Raw genomic sequence first — 18,725 nt, 5'->3', positions numbered from 1 at the left:
GCTTCTCTTAGCTTCCCTGCCCGGCCAAGCATGTCAACAATGCAAACCCAATGCTCGGTAACTGGTTTCACCCCAAATTTTTCCTCCATTTGGTTGTAATATCTTAGACCTTCATCGATAAACCCAGAGTGGCTGCAAGCCGATAATAGGCTTATGAAAGTGCTCTTGTTTGGTTCCATCCCTGAGTTACTACTAGTTAATTCCTTGAATAACTCCATTGCCTTCTCTCCCATTCCATGGAATCCATATGCAGATATTACCGAGTTCCAAGCCGAAATTGATTTCACCCCTGAATTTTTAAACACTTTCATGCCGGTTTCTAACATCCCGCAGCTACTATACATGTCCACAAGTGCTGCACTGACAAAAGGGTTAGCTTGAAACCCACGACGAATGAGATGACCGTGTGCCTGCATACCATACCTTGTTGACCCGAGCTGAGTCGAGGCAGACAGAAGACCAACAAATGTGATCTCGTTTGGCTCCAACTTGAGGTTTCTGAAGAGTTGAAATACTTCTCGTCCTGCTTTGTTCTGGGACAAAGCTGATATCACACAGTTCCAGGAACACAAGTTAGGGTCAAAGATCAAGCCAAAGACCTTCACTGCACTCTCAATGTCTTTACATCTACCATACATGGTTATCAATGTGTTCTGCAGTTGGGTGTCAGGTTCTCTCATACTTTTAATAGCTAGACTATGAAAGCACCTTCCTTGTAAGATTAGTCCGAGGTTTCCACTAGCCGATATAGTACCCAGAAGAGTAATCAAGTCATGACGAATTTTCCCTTCACGACTCATTGCTTGAAACGCTCTCAATGAATCTAAATGGTGACCACTTGATGCACAGCCATAGATAACAGAGTTCCAAGATGTGAGATCCCTTGTATCGGATATCGTCTCTAACATCAGGAATGCTGAAGTTAGGTCTCTGCAACCGATGTACATGTTTATAACTGAATTAGCCGAAAGGATATTATCCCCAAACCCTAACTTTTGCAGCCAACAGTGGACTGATTTGCCAAAGATGAGAGAATTAGAGGAATCACAAGACGTAAGAATTGCCAACACAGTTGACAAGCTAAACTTTGAACAAGAATACTCACTAACAACTTCCTTGAACAGATTCTTAGCTTCTTGTGTAAACCCGTTTTGCGCAAAAGCAGATATCATTGAGTTGCACGAAACCAAGTCTCGATTTGTTGTTCTCTTGAACAACAACTTAGCCTGACTTGTTAAGTCACATTTACCGTACATATCAATAATACTGTTTATTACCTCTAATGCTCTAGATTGCATATCCCTGCGAACCGTATAACCATGAACTGCTCTTCCCTCTCGTGACAAACATAAATCACCGCATATGGAAGTTATTGTAACCACAGTGGCGATATCAGGTTGAATCTTATCCACTGATTGCATTTCCTTCAAAATACCAAATGCTTCTTGAAACATTCCGTTTGCAGCAAACCCACTAAGGACTGAATTCCAAGAAATCACGTCCTTGCACAATAACTCTTCAAACACAGTTTCTGCAGCCTTTGTGTCTCCACATTTTGAGTACATCGAAATGATCGAGTTGGCCACAGAGACATGAGCTTCTGCGCTATAACCTGATTTTATAACCAACCCGTGGAAGGATTCGCCAAGAGGAAGGTCCTCAAGAGAACCACAAGCAGAGATAACGCATGAAAAAGTCACACTCTCAGCTTCTTGTCCTAAACCACTCATCGATTTGAAGTACTTCAATGATTTTCTCGGATGACCATTTGCAAGACATTTAGTCAAGATCGTGTTCCAAGAAACAATGTCTCGATGCTCCATATGCGCGAACACACTCTCTGCAGAGCTCAAATCTTTACCTTTTGCATATAGATTAATCAATGCATTGCACAAGCTAGAATCAGAAACCAAACCAGTCTCAACTGCCAAACAATGAACCATTGAACATTTCCTCGAAAGATGTAGACTAGATAACGCGGAAGCTGCAAGTAAAAACGTCGTCGAATCAAACTCTGTTCCCTTCTGAATCATCTCAACGAACAATCCAACAGCTGCAGTGTAACGACAATTCTGATTCAGAGCAGTGATCATACTGTTCCAAACAATCACATCTTTGACTTTCAGTTCACCAAACAGACCCAAAGAAGACACCAAGTCCCCTGTTCTACCGTAAAGCGTCAGAAGCTGTGAAGATACAGGCAAATCTAGTAGAAAACCACATTTCAAAGCAAAACAATGGACACTCCTCGGAGTCTCAGTCTCTGTTCTCATCATGGAGGATCTAAGTACATCTCGCAAGAACACAAAGCTCGAATCCAACTTCCTGTTCTCTCTCTCGGGCATTTCGTCGAACATGTTATAGTCAATAGAAGTAACCGGTGACGAAACAGAAGACGTGAAGTGTCCGCCATATTTTCTCTTACTAATTGAAGAATAACAGCCGGAAAGAGAATTCCGGCGAGGAATTAAGTGCGTAAGAGAGTAGATTATATGACCGGAGCAACAAATTCTCAGTTTTTCCTGGGAAATCGTAAAATATCTTACCATCACAAACAACACACCGGCGGTTTCCCGGCGCCGGTTAAAGCATATTATCAATAACGAATTGGGTCTTTTTATTGGGCCTAATTTACCTTAGTCCTTATTGGGCTTTTCTCAAAATATAATAGTGCCTTAAACTTATGGAGCACTTAGTTTAATAGTGATGATCAATGGTTTAAGTAGACAAGTGTACTCCATGAGTTTTGTTTAACACTTTGTTTTTGTGTGAATGTCGTTTGTATTTTTATTACAGTTTTTAAAACTAAACGTTTTTTTTTTCATGTTTCTTATTTCAATTTATTTAAAAGAACTACTATTTTAGTGTAATTCAAAAAAATAGAATAAGAAATTTACGTAATTTGTTAAAAAAAAGTTAATACTGGTCTTCCCAAATCCGTACTGTACCCGTTACGTCTCGCTAAAGCATAGGCCTATTCAATGTTTCGTGTTCCCGAAAGTATTAAACAATGATCACTTTAGGCCTGGGCAAAAAAACCGGACCCGAAAACTCGAACCGGAACCGACCCGAAAATATGGACCCGAATTCGAACCCGGAACCGGTAAAATACCCTATTGGGTCCTAATCTCCTAAATCCGAAGAACCGGAACCGAACCCGGAACCGAACCGAGAACCAAATGGGTACCCGATAAACCCGAAATAAAATAATATACATAAAATACTAGTTATATTTTTTTATTTATAACATAATTATTCAAAGTTACAACTTAAAATTCAAAAATATTAGTTCTTCCTAGATCAAAATACTCAAAATAACCAAAATTATATTGAATGTTTAGCTATATTTTTTAAAAAATTATATTGAAATGTTTAGCTATATTTTATTTTAATATTTAAATTAAAATTTTCGGGTAGTCGGGGTAAAATTCAGGTTATCGGATAAAATTTCGGGTAATCGGGTACAAAAAAACCGAACCCGGATGTTATTCGATTTTTTCGGGTATTTATAGGTTCTAAAATTTTAGACCCGAACCGACCCGAACCCGGTAAGACCCGAACCGAACCCGAACCGATATTTTCTGTTTATCCTATTGGGTCCTAAACTCTTCTACCCGAAAAACCCGAACCCGATCGGTTCCTACCCGAAACCGACCCGAGTACCCGAATGCCCAGGGCTAGATCACTTTTTCGTTTAATTTTATCAATATGAAAAAAAATCATTTGATCAATAAGCATTAATTGTATGTTTAACTGGTACAGTACATGTTGTTTCTTAATACACATTGACTTTGTTATTTTGACTTTTCATAATCAATGTACGAATGCGTACATCAGCTTTCGTGCTCATCAAATTAGACCTAACTACGTGTCGGTGTCGGCGTGTCGCCCATGTTTATTATTAGGGTTAAGCTTCTTCTTTTTTTACTAATAAAGTCAAACTAACATTATTGTTAATTATGATCACCATGTTTTGAAAATTAGGATGTTCATGAAATTTTTTATATTAACATGCGAACGTTCTTAAAAATAGAGGGGTTATGTGATTCTAGATTGGTAATGCTTGAGCATGTGAACTTTGTCATGTTTAGAAATCTGACTTAGATGATTCTCTGATTAATTAGATCAATGTTTTGATAATACTTGACTAATAAAAACAAAGAACGTTCAAAGTCTTTTTGACTACTGATCGATGAAGTAATTTTTTAAGTTAATTTGTTATGAGTCATGACGATCGACTTTTTTGTAGTATTAATTAAGTTTTGCAATAATACATATGACGGTATGATTAAGTTTTACGATTGATCAGCTTATTATAATTAAATTTAATCGACTTCTATACTAAGTGCAATAATTAGATATGCGTTGACAAAAAATGTAGAGTAATTATATAATGATTATACTTCATAACGACGTGTTCGTACTCTTATTATAAAAACTAATTAAAGCAATGCAAGACAAATTGTAGTAAAACCATATCGGTAGGCATGTGGATGAATATTGCTTATTATATTATATATATATATATATATTAAGAGTATGCTATTGACGGGAAAATGATTTAAAGAGTAATGTAATTAAAAATTTAGATATAATGGACCAATCAGTGATTAATTACTTATAGTCACAAGTTAGGTAAATCAAATTAGCTAAATGTCTAAAGGCTGATATCAACTTGTACCCGAATTGCTGCGTACTTTTTGTATTGGCCAAATTGTGTGTTTATTAACTTTATATAAAATTGTGTCTTGTACACTTTGATCAGAAGTTTATACTCCAAACTATATGAACATTGTTTGCTTGTTTCGAACTTTCAGAGATTCTCCCACACACAAGTGACAAGTCTTTAAAGCATCAAAATTTCGTATACTATATTATTATTAATACATCATTATCCTAATTATGTATAGATAAATACATCAATTTCTATGATACAAACAAACCATACACACACTATATATATGTGATCGTTTTATCTGATCCAATGCAAAGTTTTTTTTTTTTTTTGTCTAACATCCAATGCAAAGTTTATTAAATAAAAATTCGACAATGACAACCATACATCGAAGAAAAATTAAATATATATATATACAGTATATGAGCATAAGAATATTGAAGATTATTAAAATAAATGAATATATATATCGTGTGACAACTAGCATCTGACGAGTGAAGAGAAACTAGCCATGGTTTCAGTTGATACCGCTTAGTGAAAGCCCATTGTTCTCCAACATCGTTACGTTTCTTCTATAACGTAATTACTTATCATGATTTGTTTTTTTCTGTCATGGGCGTAAATATTTTTGTATTTATTATAGTTACTGAATTATTTATGTCGACCATTAACGTTCTTTATACTATTTCTATATTCAGAGATATATACTACCAGATAGCAAAGAAAATTATTTGGTCGGAAAACAAATTTAGAGTTGACTTCTAAGCCTGATGTAAAAGAATGCGTTATTGTTCGCGTGGGGCTCCTCAACTCAAAGTTTGAAGTTTGAACGACATGACAGGAATTGATCGATCTTGAACACCAACAACATTTAAACATACAATTATATCTAAAATATAAAACTATACTTGCGTAAATTTTCATGCAAACTAAAAATTATAAGTGAAACTTGTGTTCTTAAAATTGAAGCAACAGTCTTCTTGGAAGAAAACAAATAATTGTGTAATATAATATTTTTTGTATGATGTAATATAATTAATTGTTTGGGGTCACTATTAAGTATTGACTAATCTTGTATTATGAGTTTTTAATTTTTTCTTTCGTTTATTAAAACGGCTTGTTGATTGAGAAACCAAATCCGTACTTCTCCATACACCACCTCCTTCTCCTTTTGTACGTAAACCAATAATACAGAATCATAGATGGACGACACGTATGTAAGAAAATTAATTTGAATGTACTCCTTGGAATATTTTGGCACCAAAAAAAAAAAAAAAACTACTCCTTGGAATATATGGTCAAAATTAACATGATTTTGCAAATAAATAGATTAAAGAACTTGAATTTGCAGATTTGAATCAAGATTACTACATAAAGAGGAGGATACTCGCGTAAATTTTTTTCTTTTCTTTTCACAAGAGTGTTTTATTGATGATCCAAGTATAAGAGGCCAATAATTAAAGAACAAGATAGGTTTTCTCTACAGAAGATATCATATAGATAATTTAGATAGAATCGCTGCATGCATATTTGTAATTGAAGATATAACATTTTCCTCTACTATTAGTAGTTGATATTATCCTTTTCTGCACTATATTACATATAAATCTTGTCTGAAAAGTATATAGTTTCAAAATGAGATACAATCTAACTATTACTGAATACACGCACGAGTGTGATCACGATTACGTTGTCTTTGAAAATCCGAAGAAATTCTTTAAATGTGATTTATTTCTTAGTTTTATTTTATGGCTGAAATGGGTCATATTACGAATCTTTTTGGTCATGTTTCATTGTTTTGAAAGGCAAATTCTCTCTTGTTTTCTCTAACAAGACTTACCAACTCATTTATTTTAATACTCCGACTAACATATGTTATACATATCCTCCATATTTTGTTATATTTTAATCTCGAAGGAAGAACTGAGTGTATTTCCTAAAAAACAATGGACTTTTCATTTTTTAAGAGAAGTGTTAATTTGTGGCCTCCCTAATTCATTAGACGGCATTTGCATTCTTTTCTATATTATATTTATATTTATAGATGAAGGTCTCGGATGTCTCCATACACTGATCCACATTGATGTTTACATAATTGTTTAGAATTTTGTCGACACTATTATCCAATTTGAATTCGTACTGAAAGAGGTCCCATGAAAATAGAATGCTGGCTTTAAAACTAAATAATCACAACCAGTTTCAATCTAAAAACATCCACAACCACAGCAAACACAATTCTTATGCTAATACTCATCGACGACGAGTCTTTTGAAGTAATTAAAACGAAAAGTTCTAGAAAAATGATTGCAATACTACAACTTGCAAATTTGGTTCAGACAATCTAACTCATCACTGTCACGTCCATTTTTTTTCTGTTTTTTTAATTAGCGAGACATGATACCGTGTGGGGGCATATAATGAAACAAAAATACAAAAGAACAATACTTCTAAATCTCTTTATTAAAGGAATCAATAGATGAAAGAGTGTACTTTGGTAGGGTTTTCTATAGTTCTCATCAACTTGATGTACCTTTTTGTTTGATGATCTATTTTAAAATTAACTTTATTTTGTTTTAGCAAGAAAGTGAAATGTGGTCAAAGATTTACGTTTCATCGTAGAATTTTCCAAAGACTTGACGTTGACTAAACGGAGTACCACGGCCACGTTTCTTCTTAGCAAATAGACGAAACAAAAGTGTTTTCATTTATTCCATTTTTGAAATTATATATTTATAGCCTCGAAAAGATAATATTTACTTCATATCCAAAATAAGAGATACGATTCTATATAATGAGATACGACGACTTATTGAATTTGTATCCATATGAATACGACTTATCGGACCCATACTTTGAACAAGAGGCTATAGACTTAGCCAATTCGAGCACCTAAAGACATTTATAACACATAGTGTTAAAACCAATAATTTTTTCTTTTGAAATTATTGTATTCTACAATAAGAATTCTAAATTGATTGGGAGGCTCGAATATTATATCTTCTCAATTATTAGATTGGTACGAGTACGGTCGATATACTATATCCATCTCATTATTGTATGTAACATATATGAATTTCGTTCTCTTTAGACATAATGTTTCTTATTCGACATTCATATTATTCAGTTCGAGTTGGAAAGAGTACTTTTGTCGTATTTATATTACATCCACACATACATATATACGTATGTCGACATATGCATACATGCGTATGCTAATTTGTAGAATGTGAATTTTCAATACTAACTTTTCCTCAACAGTAACCTGGTGGTTTTCTATTCGTCGAAATTTGATATACATTATCGTTAGATGACCTTCTTTGTTTCTTTTTTTTTCCACTAACTATCAAATACAGAGTAGTATCTCAAATAGATATGAGTAATTTATGATGTGATTTTAAATATCACTACCTTTCTATGTTCCCGAAATAAAAATATCATGTAAAGATCAATGCGAACTTGTTAAGTGTAAGTAATACAGCGGCTCAGTGTCACTTTTGTTTGTCGTTGTTTTACTTTTGTCTTTGCACATCATATTCAGACACGATCCCTCCTACATATTTTAATTATTTTTATCAAAAGTACCATTATCACAGTTTTTAGAGCTGTAAGCTTTTATATACAAAGGTGAGATTTACATGATAACGCCGTAATTTATAGATAAATAGATTGGTAGAAAATATTTACTGTATATATTAATCTAAATGTCGTGAATCTGCACCTCAAATATAATACAACGACAGGTGGTCGAATGAGATCTTACATTATATATTTTATGTCTTTTTTTTCCGGAAAATTGATGTCTTCAACATCAAATCATGTTAAAATATTATTAGAAATAAGTTGACAAAACAAAAATGTAAGAAACTAGAAAACAAAAATATTGGGAGTTAGTGAAAACATATATAAAACAAGTGTTCGGATCCTCTACCGCAAGTGGCGATACCACCTATGCAAAATTGCAAATCCATGAATACGGGAATTTAAGTTCAGCTTTCCGCAAATACTTGAAAGAGATAGTAAGACCTGTTGACAAAAAAAAAACCAAAAATCTTCCTACATCTTAATTTTTGTGTTTCCCCTTTATTCTTTTGGTTCCCCTTTGGATTTCCGTTTTCCTCCATTGTTGTTTTGTTATTGTATGTTTTTCTGTAGATTTTGTTATTTTTTTCCATGGTTTCTCTGTAATTTCTGTCAATGAAAATGGTATAAATACTTCACATTGATACTACAAAAAAAAACGAAAAAAAACATATTTATTAAACATCGAACGTATTTATCAAACTTTAAATACACCAAACGTCTTTTATTTTTCTTGAACTTTATCTATTCTGATATATATAAAAAAAAAAAGACTGCAACCAATTTTTAACTCGACAAATAACAAACACAGAGATATACAAATTAGACAAAAGAAGAAACGAGAAAATAATGTCAGGACCTGTTGTAGTATATCTAAATTTTTTTCTTAATTTTTTTTTTTTTTTGAAAATTTCCAGAGGTAAAATTAATGTTTCATGAGGCTATATTCTTAAAGGATACAATCCGGAAAAGAAATCGCTTTGACCTCAATTCGCCAAACTACAATTTGTGTAGAGACGATCTTTCATAGCAAAACAAGTGATAAAAATGTATATTGGATATACTTGAACATACCATCTTATCTTACTGACTCCATCCGATCAAAGGGTATATAGACTACGGATTTGATTTCAAGTATACTCTGGAAAACAAAAAATAATGCCACTTTAGTCTGGCATATATTGTCCACAAAATAAACATTAACTAGACCCGCTGGCCGCCGCCGGCATATGCATTCGGTTCAATACATTATATTAACCTGATTATCAATATTAACGTAGTTAGAATATAAAAGATGATTAATCACCATGATGATCGGCTTCCATATATGACCCTAAAAAAACAAAATATCAACACAACAACTCATATAGCCAATTTATTTTTCTCTATATAAACTCCGCACCAAACACGTCAAAAAAACCGTATACAAAAGAGAGACACATAACACATGGAGAATCGAACGTTTTAATTAATGTATATAAATAAATGAATCAGTTTGGATACGGAAGCCCTAGAAGTCGTGTAGAGAGAGAGAGAGATATGGACACGTGTGCGAAGCTGGCCACATGTAAATAATCCTTACACGATTCTTAGGCGTTAGGCTCGATCCTTATTTAATTGATGTTCCACTTTTGTGAAGTTAAAAAAAAAAAAAAAATTAACAGTTTATATTCATATACTATAGTTTTCTTAAATTAATTTATATATGTACAGTGAACTTTATTGTTTTCGCCAACATATGTGTCTTAATTTAGAATATATACGTAAGCAGGTACGCAGAAGTTACATGATTGCCGAGATATTTTTTAGGCAGCCTTGTCCAAATGTAGATATTTGCATCATATATATCACGTATATTTGAAGTTTGAATATTGTAAGTATCTATTTTTGTTTGTTTATAGATTTCAGTTTTCATATATAACGTTTTACTTGCATTTTCAATCGATCTTCCATTGCTATATATTAAAAGTCTTATAGTTGACAAAATTAATTAGTGGTGAGTATATAGTTTTAGAAAATGCAGATTAGTGCGGCGGTTTATTGATATCACCCGTCATAGTCTTGTGTACGTTTCATGTTTCTATGACTTATACATATGGTTGTGGGGGAAAATGCCAAAAAACACCCGAGGTTATTTTTATTTGAACGTTTAATATCCAATGGTTTTGGATTGGAATAAAAATACACCAAATAATAAAAACGTGTCATTTAAAACCCAAAATAATAAATGTTGTTATTTCCATACACACGATTTTTCAACAAAATTAAAATTCCAATTTTACCCTGATTATTAAATTAATTATTAATTTTTAATATATAAATTCTCAGTTTTCTGTTAACCCTATCAAACCGAATTAAACTTCTTTCTCTCTTCTTCCTCCTCTTCTTAATCAAAATCTCTAAAGTGATCGAAGCAAAAAGAGATTTTGTTCGTTTTGAGATTTTATCTCAGTTCAATGGCGTCAAACACCAGCAACGATAATTTCCTGCACATACCACGATAAAGAAACGGACCGCCTCCGACGCGGCGACGAGGAAGAAGCCCACCGCCTCCGTCTCGTGACCAGCCACAGTAGCAAGCGCCACAGGAGAAGAGGAAACTGGTGTTCGTGAAGGTGGATCAACTAAAACCAGGAACGAGCGGAGACTGTCATAAACCTGGTCATAAACCTGGTGATGTTTCTGAGGGTCTCGTTGGTGATGACTGATGAGACTGCTTATATCTTCTTCACTGCTTGCAACAATAAAGGCGACTTCATCTGATTCCTCTTGCAATGTGGCTTTTAATTTTTTTTTTTTTTTTGGTTAATTCTTTTGTTTGAATTACCTTTTGATCTCTTTAGAAAATTTCCAGAAACAAGAGGACGACGAAGATGAAAGAAATAGATTAAACCGGGGTTTAATCCCGGTTTGATATGGTTAATAGAAAACTGAGAATTTATATATTAAAAATTAATAATTACTTAGATAACCGGGGTAAAATTGGAATTTTAATTTTGTTGAAATATCGTGTGTATAGAAATAACAAAACTTAGTATTTTAGGTTTTAAATGACACGTTTTTATTATTTGGTGTATTTTTATTCCAATCCAAAACCATTGGGTATTAAACGTCCAAATAAAAATAACTTCGAGTTTTTTTTGGCATTTTATGTCCGTCAGAATAACTCTGAGATATTCTAGTAGCATTTTCATATGTATATGAATATATGATCATAGTTAACTTGCATTAAAGAAATTTGTTTGATTAATTATAGAAGGTTTTTTAAAAAAAATTAACTCATGTCTCCACAAAATTGTTCATGATATGACAGAAATTAGATATGGTTTATATATGAACAAAGGAGACAGAAATTAAAACTAAATATTTGACGACATCCATTCTAAAACTGTTAATGTTATATTCCAAAACTAATTGTTACTTTTTTAAAGCCAAAAGAATGAACCGTTTTTATTCTATAAGCAGGTTCATGATACTTATCTACTTAACCCAAAAAAAAAAAACATAGAGTGATAAGAGTCTATCCCTAATATAAATAGAGTGATAAGAGTCTTAGCAAAAATGTATAAACTTCCAGAAAAAGGTTATAAAATAATATACTAAAATAAATACAGAGATAGAGAAAGTTTTTTGGCTTCGTGTGTATGTGTACGTACATAAATGTACAATACTGGCCATATGTAGACAATATAGCGAACTGCCTCAATAAAGTCTTTTACGTTGTGTTGTCACTATGGGAATTAATGCAAAAAAGGTGGAATTGATTAAACCGGGGTTTTTAAAATGTATTTATACAAAATTATATACATTCCATCTTTCGCCTTATCGGGACATAACTCGTATCGTATCTGTTGTGACAAATATTTACCTTTTTCTTGGTATGTCTATTAAATTACTAATCAATGTTCGTTATAGTGCCCATATCACATTTGTCGCCTTCCCCTAACTCGTATTAGTTTTTATTGAATTTGATTGATGATTTCGTATACAAGATGTATACAGATATGATAATTAACAAAAAAAATATTTTCAGCTTTTTTCTAATCGTTATCTTGTATTTTAATTTTGTACTGCGTGTTTTAAACTATATTATATATTCAGAGCCATCTCTAAATTAATAAAGATCACAATTAAATTAAAATAAAAGGGCTGTTTTGCTATTAGTCAAAATCGAACCCATGAACCCATTCCCACTAACAAAAACAAATGTCACTAGACTAAACATATTTTTTGGAAAATAAGGCCGAAAGTTATATATAAAATACATAGCAGAAAATAAGGCCACAAGCTCATGCTTCATGGGCTTGGCCTTTGGGCCGGCTCTGTATATATTGTTTATAACTTTTACCTATTAAAATTGTTTATTATTTTGTAGTATTATCAATCAAACTCAATTGTTTTGAAATATAATAGACTAGCAATTGATCCGCGCTACGCGCGGTAGTTGGATTAAGGTGTATTCCGGTTTTTGTTGTGTATATTATTTTTTTGGTTACGTAAATTCATCTTTACGTTTGTTTTTGTATTTGATTTTGGTTGCTTTGTTGTTTTGTTGGATATTTTTTACAAAAATAGGTTTTGCAGTAAGTATAATTTAGTTTGTTGTTTATTTTTTTAAAAATTGAGATCATCTTGTGTGTTTTTAATGCTTTAAAAAAAATTATAATTAGAAGTTAACGTTGTGTAGTTGAAGTTGTTGTTTGGCTGTAGTTGTTAGTTGTGATTAATTTATTATTATTTGTCATTTTGTGGTTGGATTGTTATTTAATATTTTCATATGTATTTTGTAAACTGTTGGAGTAGTTTTTTGGTCAATGTTTTAGTGTTTGGAGTGAAAAAGGTTGTGGATTTTATTAAGAAAAATAAATAATATCAATAACTTACATTTCTTTTTTTTGGCTATATTTCTTTTTTTGAGTCGGGCCCAGTTTATCTGTAAGGCTTATAATGTGTTGGTCTATTGAGTCATTATTTGTATGTTATTGAGTTGGGAATAGATTTGTTCTTTTTCAAAATTCGATTTCCTCGTGAACGGATAGGAGAAGAGCAATGTTTGCGATCTAGAGGACAATATGAGTATTAAACTTATTTATTTGATGCTCGTAATCATTTTTTCAGTCATCCCTTTCGTAATCGTTTTCCCTTGAATATTCATTTTTTTTTGGGTTTGCGTATTTGGTTTTGGGGTTTGCGTATTTGGTTGATTCCCGCTCGCTTTGCATCTGTAAGGTATATTTGGTTATCCCCTGTTGATTTCGTTAAAGGTAAATGTGAATTGGGTTGCAAATTTGTTTATATGAAAATGTGATGGCTTCCTTAGATTTCCTAATTAAGTTGTGAGTTTTTTTTTGTGTTCTTACTTGTAATTTTTTTTCCGTTTTTCCTCTGAGTGATTTTTTCAATTTGATGTGAGTTGTGTTTTGAGAAAAGTTAATTTTCTTGTTTATCTTACTGTAATTTTATAAAGTCCGGGTTGTTTTTTTGTTGGCTCAGTTTTCTTTTTAATATAATTTAGTGTTACAGTTATCTGATTGTGGCATTCATATTTCTAAATCTCTTTAGTTTATTAAAGGTGTGTTCATCTCTTTGCTTTTTTGTCTTTGGTGATTGATTTGTGAAGTGCTGCCAGTGGTTGGTGTGAAGCGTATTGAAAAGGGAGAATCTGTTAGCTTAAAACGGAAGTTGCTTCTTATGACTTCAAAGTCGGACACAATATATATTCCCCCATCACGTAGCGAGTTTTCAAATTTTGAAAAGTGGGTCACATTAATCGACCCTTGGATGACACAACTCTAGAGAAAAACTTCAAATTAGATAGAGTTGTAAAAAAAGAATAAATGGAAAGTCTAGTTAAGATGGAAACAACCTTCTCATCAATGAATAGGAAGTCGACGCCCATGAGTTGGCCTCCTTTTTTGACATTGCGACCAGGCCAGTGACGAAGCATTCTTCCGACGATCTGTTGGTGAAGGCGCCCAACTTTGAGATTTTTGAATGAAACGACAGGGAAATCCATGTTAGTGAGGAGAAATTAATTAAAGAGACGAAGAAAAATATATGAAACATGAAATTGGAGGAGAAGACATTATATAGGACTTACACCAATTAAAGATAGAGTAGTGGGTTTTGAATTGAAAGAGCGAGCATTGAACGAGATAAATTACAGTAATAGAGAAAAACATTACAATGGAGATGGAAGAGAGGGAAGACAGCAAAAGAGTGTGGAGGAGTAGAGAATATTTATTTCAAAGATAACCATTAGGTGAACCGGGATGAAAGAATGAGAAGGGCAGGGACGCTTTAGGTCCACAACGGACGACGGCAATGTGGAGTAACGTGGAGAGGGGTTTTATTCCACCGACCAAAAAAACATGGCTTAGTGGGTAATGTTGCAAAATTGGGAAAATGAATTGGGCTTTTACAGAAATGTGATAGAAATAAATAGTAACTGCTTAGTGGATAAAATCAAAAATATGAGCTTATTTAAAAAATATGGGCTTATCTAAAAAATATAGACTTATTAAAAAGAGGGGTATGCTGAGGTGACAGCATGAAGAGTGAGAAAACTGTAATTTATATATATAGATTTTGATTGGTAACATAAAATAGTACAATTTTTTACGAATAAAAAAAATAATAATCAATTAAAATAGTTATAAACAGTAATACATTATAGTGGTATGATGATTAAAATGTTAAAAATTTGAGAAATAAGTATTTAGTGACGTTTTTAATCTTGTTTTTTCATGATTATTAGCAACTATTAAAACGCTACATTTATATACCACCTGTGTTCGAGTTACAGATTAAAAATATAAAATCATAGATCAATACAACGAGATATAATTATTTATTTAATTTAAAACATACAAGATATATCAAATATCAAGATTTCCCAATGAGGAAATTGCCAACGCAAATCTATATAAAGTAATTTACTGTCAGGCACGCAAATAAAGGTCTGCATGTTATGAAAAAATATGGTCGGCCGAAGAACGATCTACCTTTGGGATATTGTTGTTTTTTGCTTTGAAATATTTTCGTATATTATAAGTTACGTGGATTGCTAATCTTTGTATTCAATACACACGTACGTAGTTATATTTGTTTCATGGGGCATGTATGTATATATATATATATATATATATATATATATATCACGTTTCACGTCTCACACTTCAAATTTATAACTATGTCTATATGAATATAAATGTGAACAATATAGATAAGAGATGTGACTGGATTTTCTGAGATGATAAAGAAATGTGTATACGGTGGCCAGCATACTTAATTTTGAGTCATGTATATCGGCTTTGGAAGCAGAATTATATGTGTTGTCCAAGAAGCGATACAAAATTCTTGGTTCCGGACTCGATCAAAGCTACAAAAAAAAAATGATATTTGAGAGATATTAGATATATTATATGATAAGATCATGTAGTTATGTTTTAAGGATAGACTGAATTTTGCACTGCACATAAATTGGGTCGGAGGGTTAAAGCTACAAAACAAGGACAATGAGACCTAATTGAGTTGAATTCAGAAGTAGCATTATGGAAACACTTTCCGCAGTTCATTTATATAAAGTTTCTCCTATTACAGCGACAAATTCGAATTCAACATGACTGAAAGATATGTGCTTTGTATCTCCAGATCTTCTATTCCACTTTCTAGAAAGAAAGTTCAACCTTTGTCTCATAGTTACTAAAGCTACTACATTGGTCTTTCTAAAACATTACTAATTATATTGCCATTTTAAGTTATTCTCATTATTTTAAAAGATTAATTTAGGAGGCATGAACCATGGCGAGCCAAGTGTCACTACATTTTGTTGACAATAGCCGATAGCAAAGTCACCGAAAATTTTAATGTTGGGAAAATGGTTTTGACGAGCTCAAATTCAACAATTGTTTTGTCAACTACTGAAGATTATATAAACGTTCGGGAATTAAATTTTGTAACGCTACTCTTTTTTTATAAGGGAAAGCGAGTCAAGCCGTGGAGATAGAAATTTAGGATTTTTATTTTATTTTTTATATATCAATAAAAAGGTAGATAATATTAATTTTGCGCATCCGAAAATGTTCCCTCTACTACACGAATGTTTGTAAGCTTGATTCTTTTGTATATAACGTACGTATGCATGAATTTTAGGAAAAGAGCGAATCATTTCTTGGTAAGACTTTTCTTTGATATTGTATAAGGGAGGAGACAAATTAAAATATATATTTTAAGCTTCGATGATTTTGTTTCTTGGCACCACCAAAGTCAAATGATAAATTTCGTGCAACTAAGATAAATGTCTGCATTTTAAGCTAAAGTCATATCATTAGAAATACACATGTCAAATTCTTATCTTCCTTTTATCTAATTATCAGAATACGTTTGAAATCCGTGAGTTTGTTGATTAAACAACAAAAAGTTTGATTAATTCAAAGAAGATATATATATACATTTTGAGTTATTTGGCAGTGTGTGTGTTAACGTGGGAGGGAAATAGCAAGTGTTTCTGATTAATAATAAGCCACGAAGAATACACATTCGTCTGTTATTTGTATCCATTTACTTACTAGTCGAAAAATGTATCAATACTTTTGTAGAGTTAATTATGGATTTTGCCATTTTTTTGTGGCATTTGTAGATTTTACCATTTTGGCTAAAATCTTATGAATTTGCCATTTTTCAAGATTTTTAAACATAATTTTACATATTATGTTTGGGTTTTAGTTCCATTTTTGGTAGGGTTTAGTATTTGTTATGAAGTATGTTTTTTAACAATCTTTTTTACAAATGTATAGATTTTAAAGTGATTAAAAGTGGCAAATCAAAATATTGGAAGAAAATGGCAGATTCAAAATAATTGGAGTGAAAAGTGGCAAAACCCATAATAATCCCTACATGTTTGTTTTCGTCTAACAGGGTTGCAGGTTTACAATGTATCATAAACCTAACATTTTACATATACGTCATGTATGTATTTCTGAGAATCAAGTTAACAAGTTAAACAAAAAAAAAAAGAGGTTAACCAGGTTGTAGCTTATTATACAATTTTATATCATATGTATTTTATATTAGTTTGTATATATGTAGAAACAAAAGAATTAAAAAATGCATAATGCTTACAATATAATTAAAAGTTACAAAAATGCATAATGCTTACAAAAAAACAGAATCTAACATATATAAAATATAGGAAAATTGTATTTTGCATGATAATATATATATATATATATATATTAATCTGATCCAAATCCAACTTTAAAATTCCAATTAACTTCAAATTCCAAAACAAGAATCTCTTGATAAATTTTTCATATGATTAATGCATATAGTATTTTCATATATATAAGTCTTTATTACTTTCTATTAAAATTTTCATATAATTTAATTATAGATTAAGAAAATAATAGAATATTGAGAAAATAATTATTAATATAGAAATTAACTTTCTTTTGTCTAATTCTATATGTGCATGTGATGTGTGTAAGAACCTGCTACAGACACGTAAAAAAGTATACTACTCTGTTTTGGCAATTACATTAATAACTTATTTACATAGAAAGTAAGAAAGACTACATACTGTATGTAGAAAATCAATCTCAATGCTCAATCTTGTTTAGCCATTTGTCATGATATTTGTATGTATATATCCTATATAATATCAGAAATATTATATTCATATAGTAAAAAATCTAAGAAAAAAAAACTTATCAAAAACAAATAGCTAAAGCTAGTCTCAGTAGTTATCTTCATGATATCACTCCATTCTTCATTAATATTCTATCTACTGGAAAAAAAAAAACGTGTTGTCTTGAGATATAATAAAAACCAAATAAATAGTTGATGTTATTTTATTTTATTTTTTATTTTGACAACAAATATATTATATTAGCTCTAAATAGTTGATGTTAATTGATGTAATTCTCAAAATATTTTTGAAATTAAGTATTTGATGAAGCATAAGAGGTTACATTCAATACCAAAGAAATCTTTAATTATATAGGTCCAAAGTTAATAAAAACATACACACACACACACAAAAAAAACCTTCCCTAACCCCACATTTGTCTCTACTTTTTTCTCTCTTTTATAATTAGGATTTATAAAAAAATAAATAAATAAATAACTGATTTAAGGAATATAAATTTTTTGGCAAGAGAACTAATTAACCAAACTAGTCCATTTGAATGGCTCTCATCTCATCTCTTTAACTAGTTTTAATTGTTTGGTCAAAATCTCACACGCTCTTTATGCATGCTCCTTGACACGTGCTATCTTCGTCTCTCTCAAATGAGCTGTCTCTCTAATAAGAGTTTCTTCTGTATAGAAAGCTCAACTTCAAACCTCTCCTCTCTCTCCTCCTCCACCTTATGAGAATAGCCTATAAAACCCATTCACATTTCCCACTTGGTTTGCATCACAAACATCTCCCCCATTACACACCAAAACAAAAACATAAAAAAAAAAAAAA

The 18,725-nt window shown here is 31.7% G+C and overlaps 1 protein-coding gene across 1 annotated transcript in view; it reads right to left on the bottom strand.

Moving 5' to 3' along the window:
* The window catches only part of LOC104731637 (pentatricopeptide repeat-containing protein At4g19220, mitochondrial-like), a 9,705-nt gene extending 2,325 nt beyond the window's left edge, over positions 1–7,380 (bottom strand). The window contains exons 1-2 of the mRNA XM_010451069.2: positions 7,283–7,380; positions 1–2,613 (exon numbers count right to left, since the gene is read on the bottom strand). Coding sequence (XP_010449371.2) covers positions 1–2,613; positions 7,283–7,380 — 2,711 coding nt within the window. The remainder of the gene's footprint in view (positions 2,614–7,282) is intronic.

This window comes from Camelina sativa, chromosome 12 (assembly GCF_000633955.1).
Source record: "Camelina sativa cultivar DH55 chromosome 12, Cs, whole genome shotgun sequence".
Taxonomy (NCBI): Eukaryota; Viridiplantae; Streptophyta; class Magnoliopsida; order Brassicales; family Brassicaceae; genus Camelina; species Camelina sativa.
Note: the sequence above shows the minus strand (reverse complement) of the source record. Positions and strands in the feature narration are given on the sequence as shown.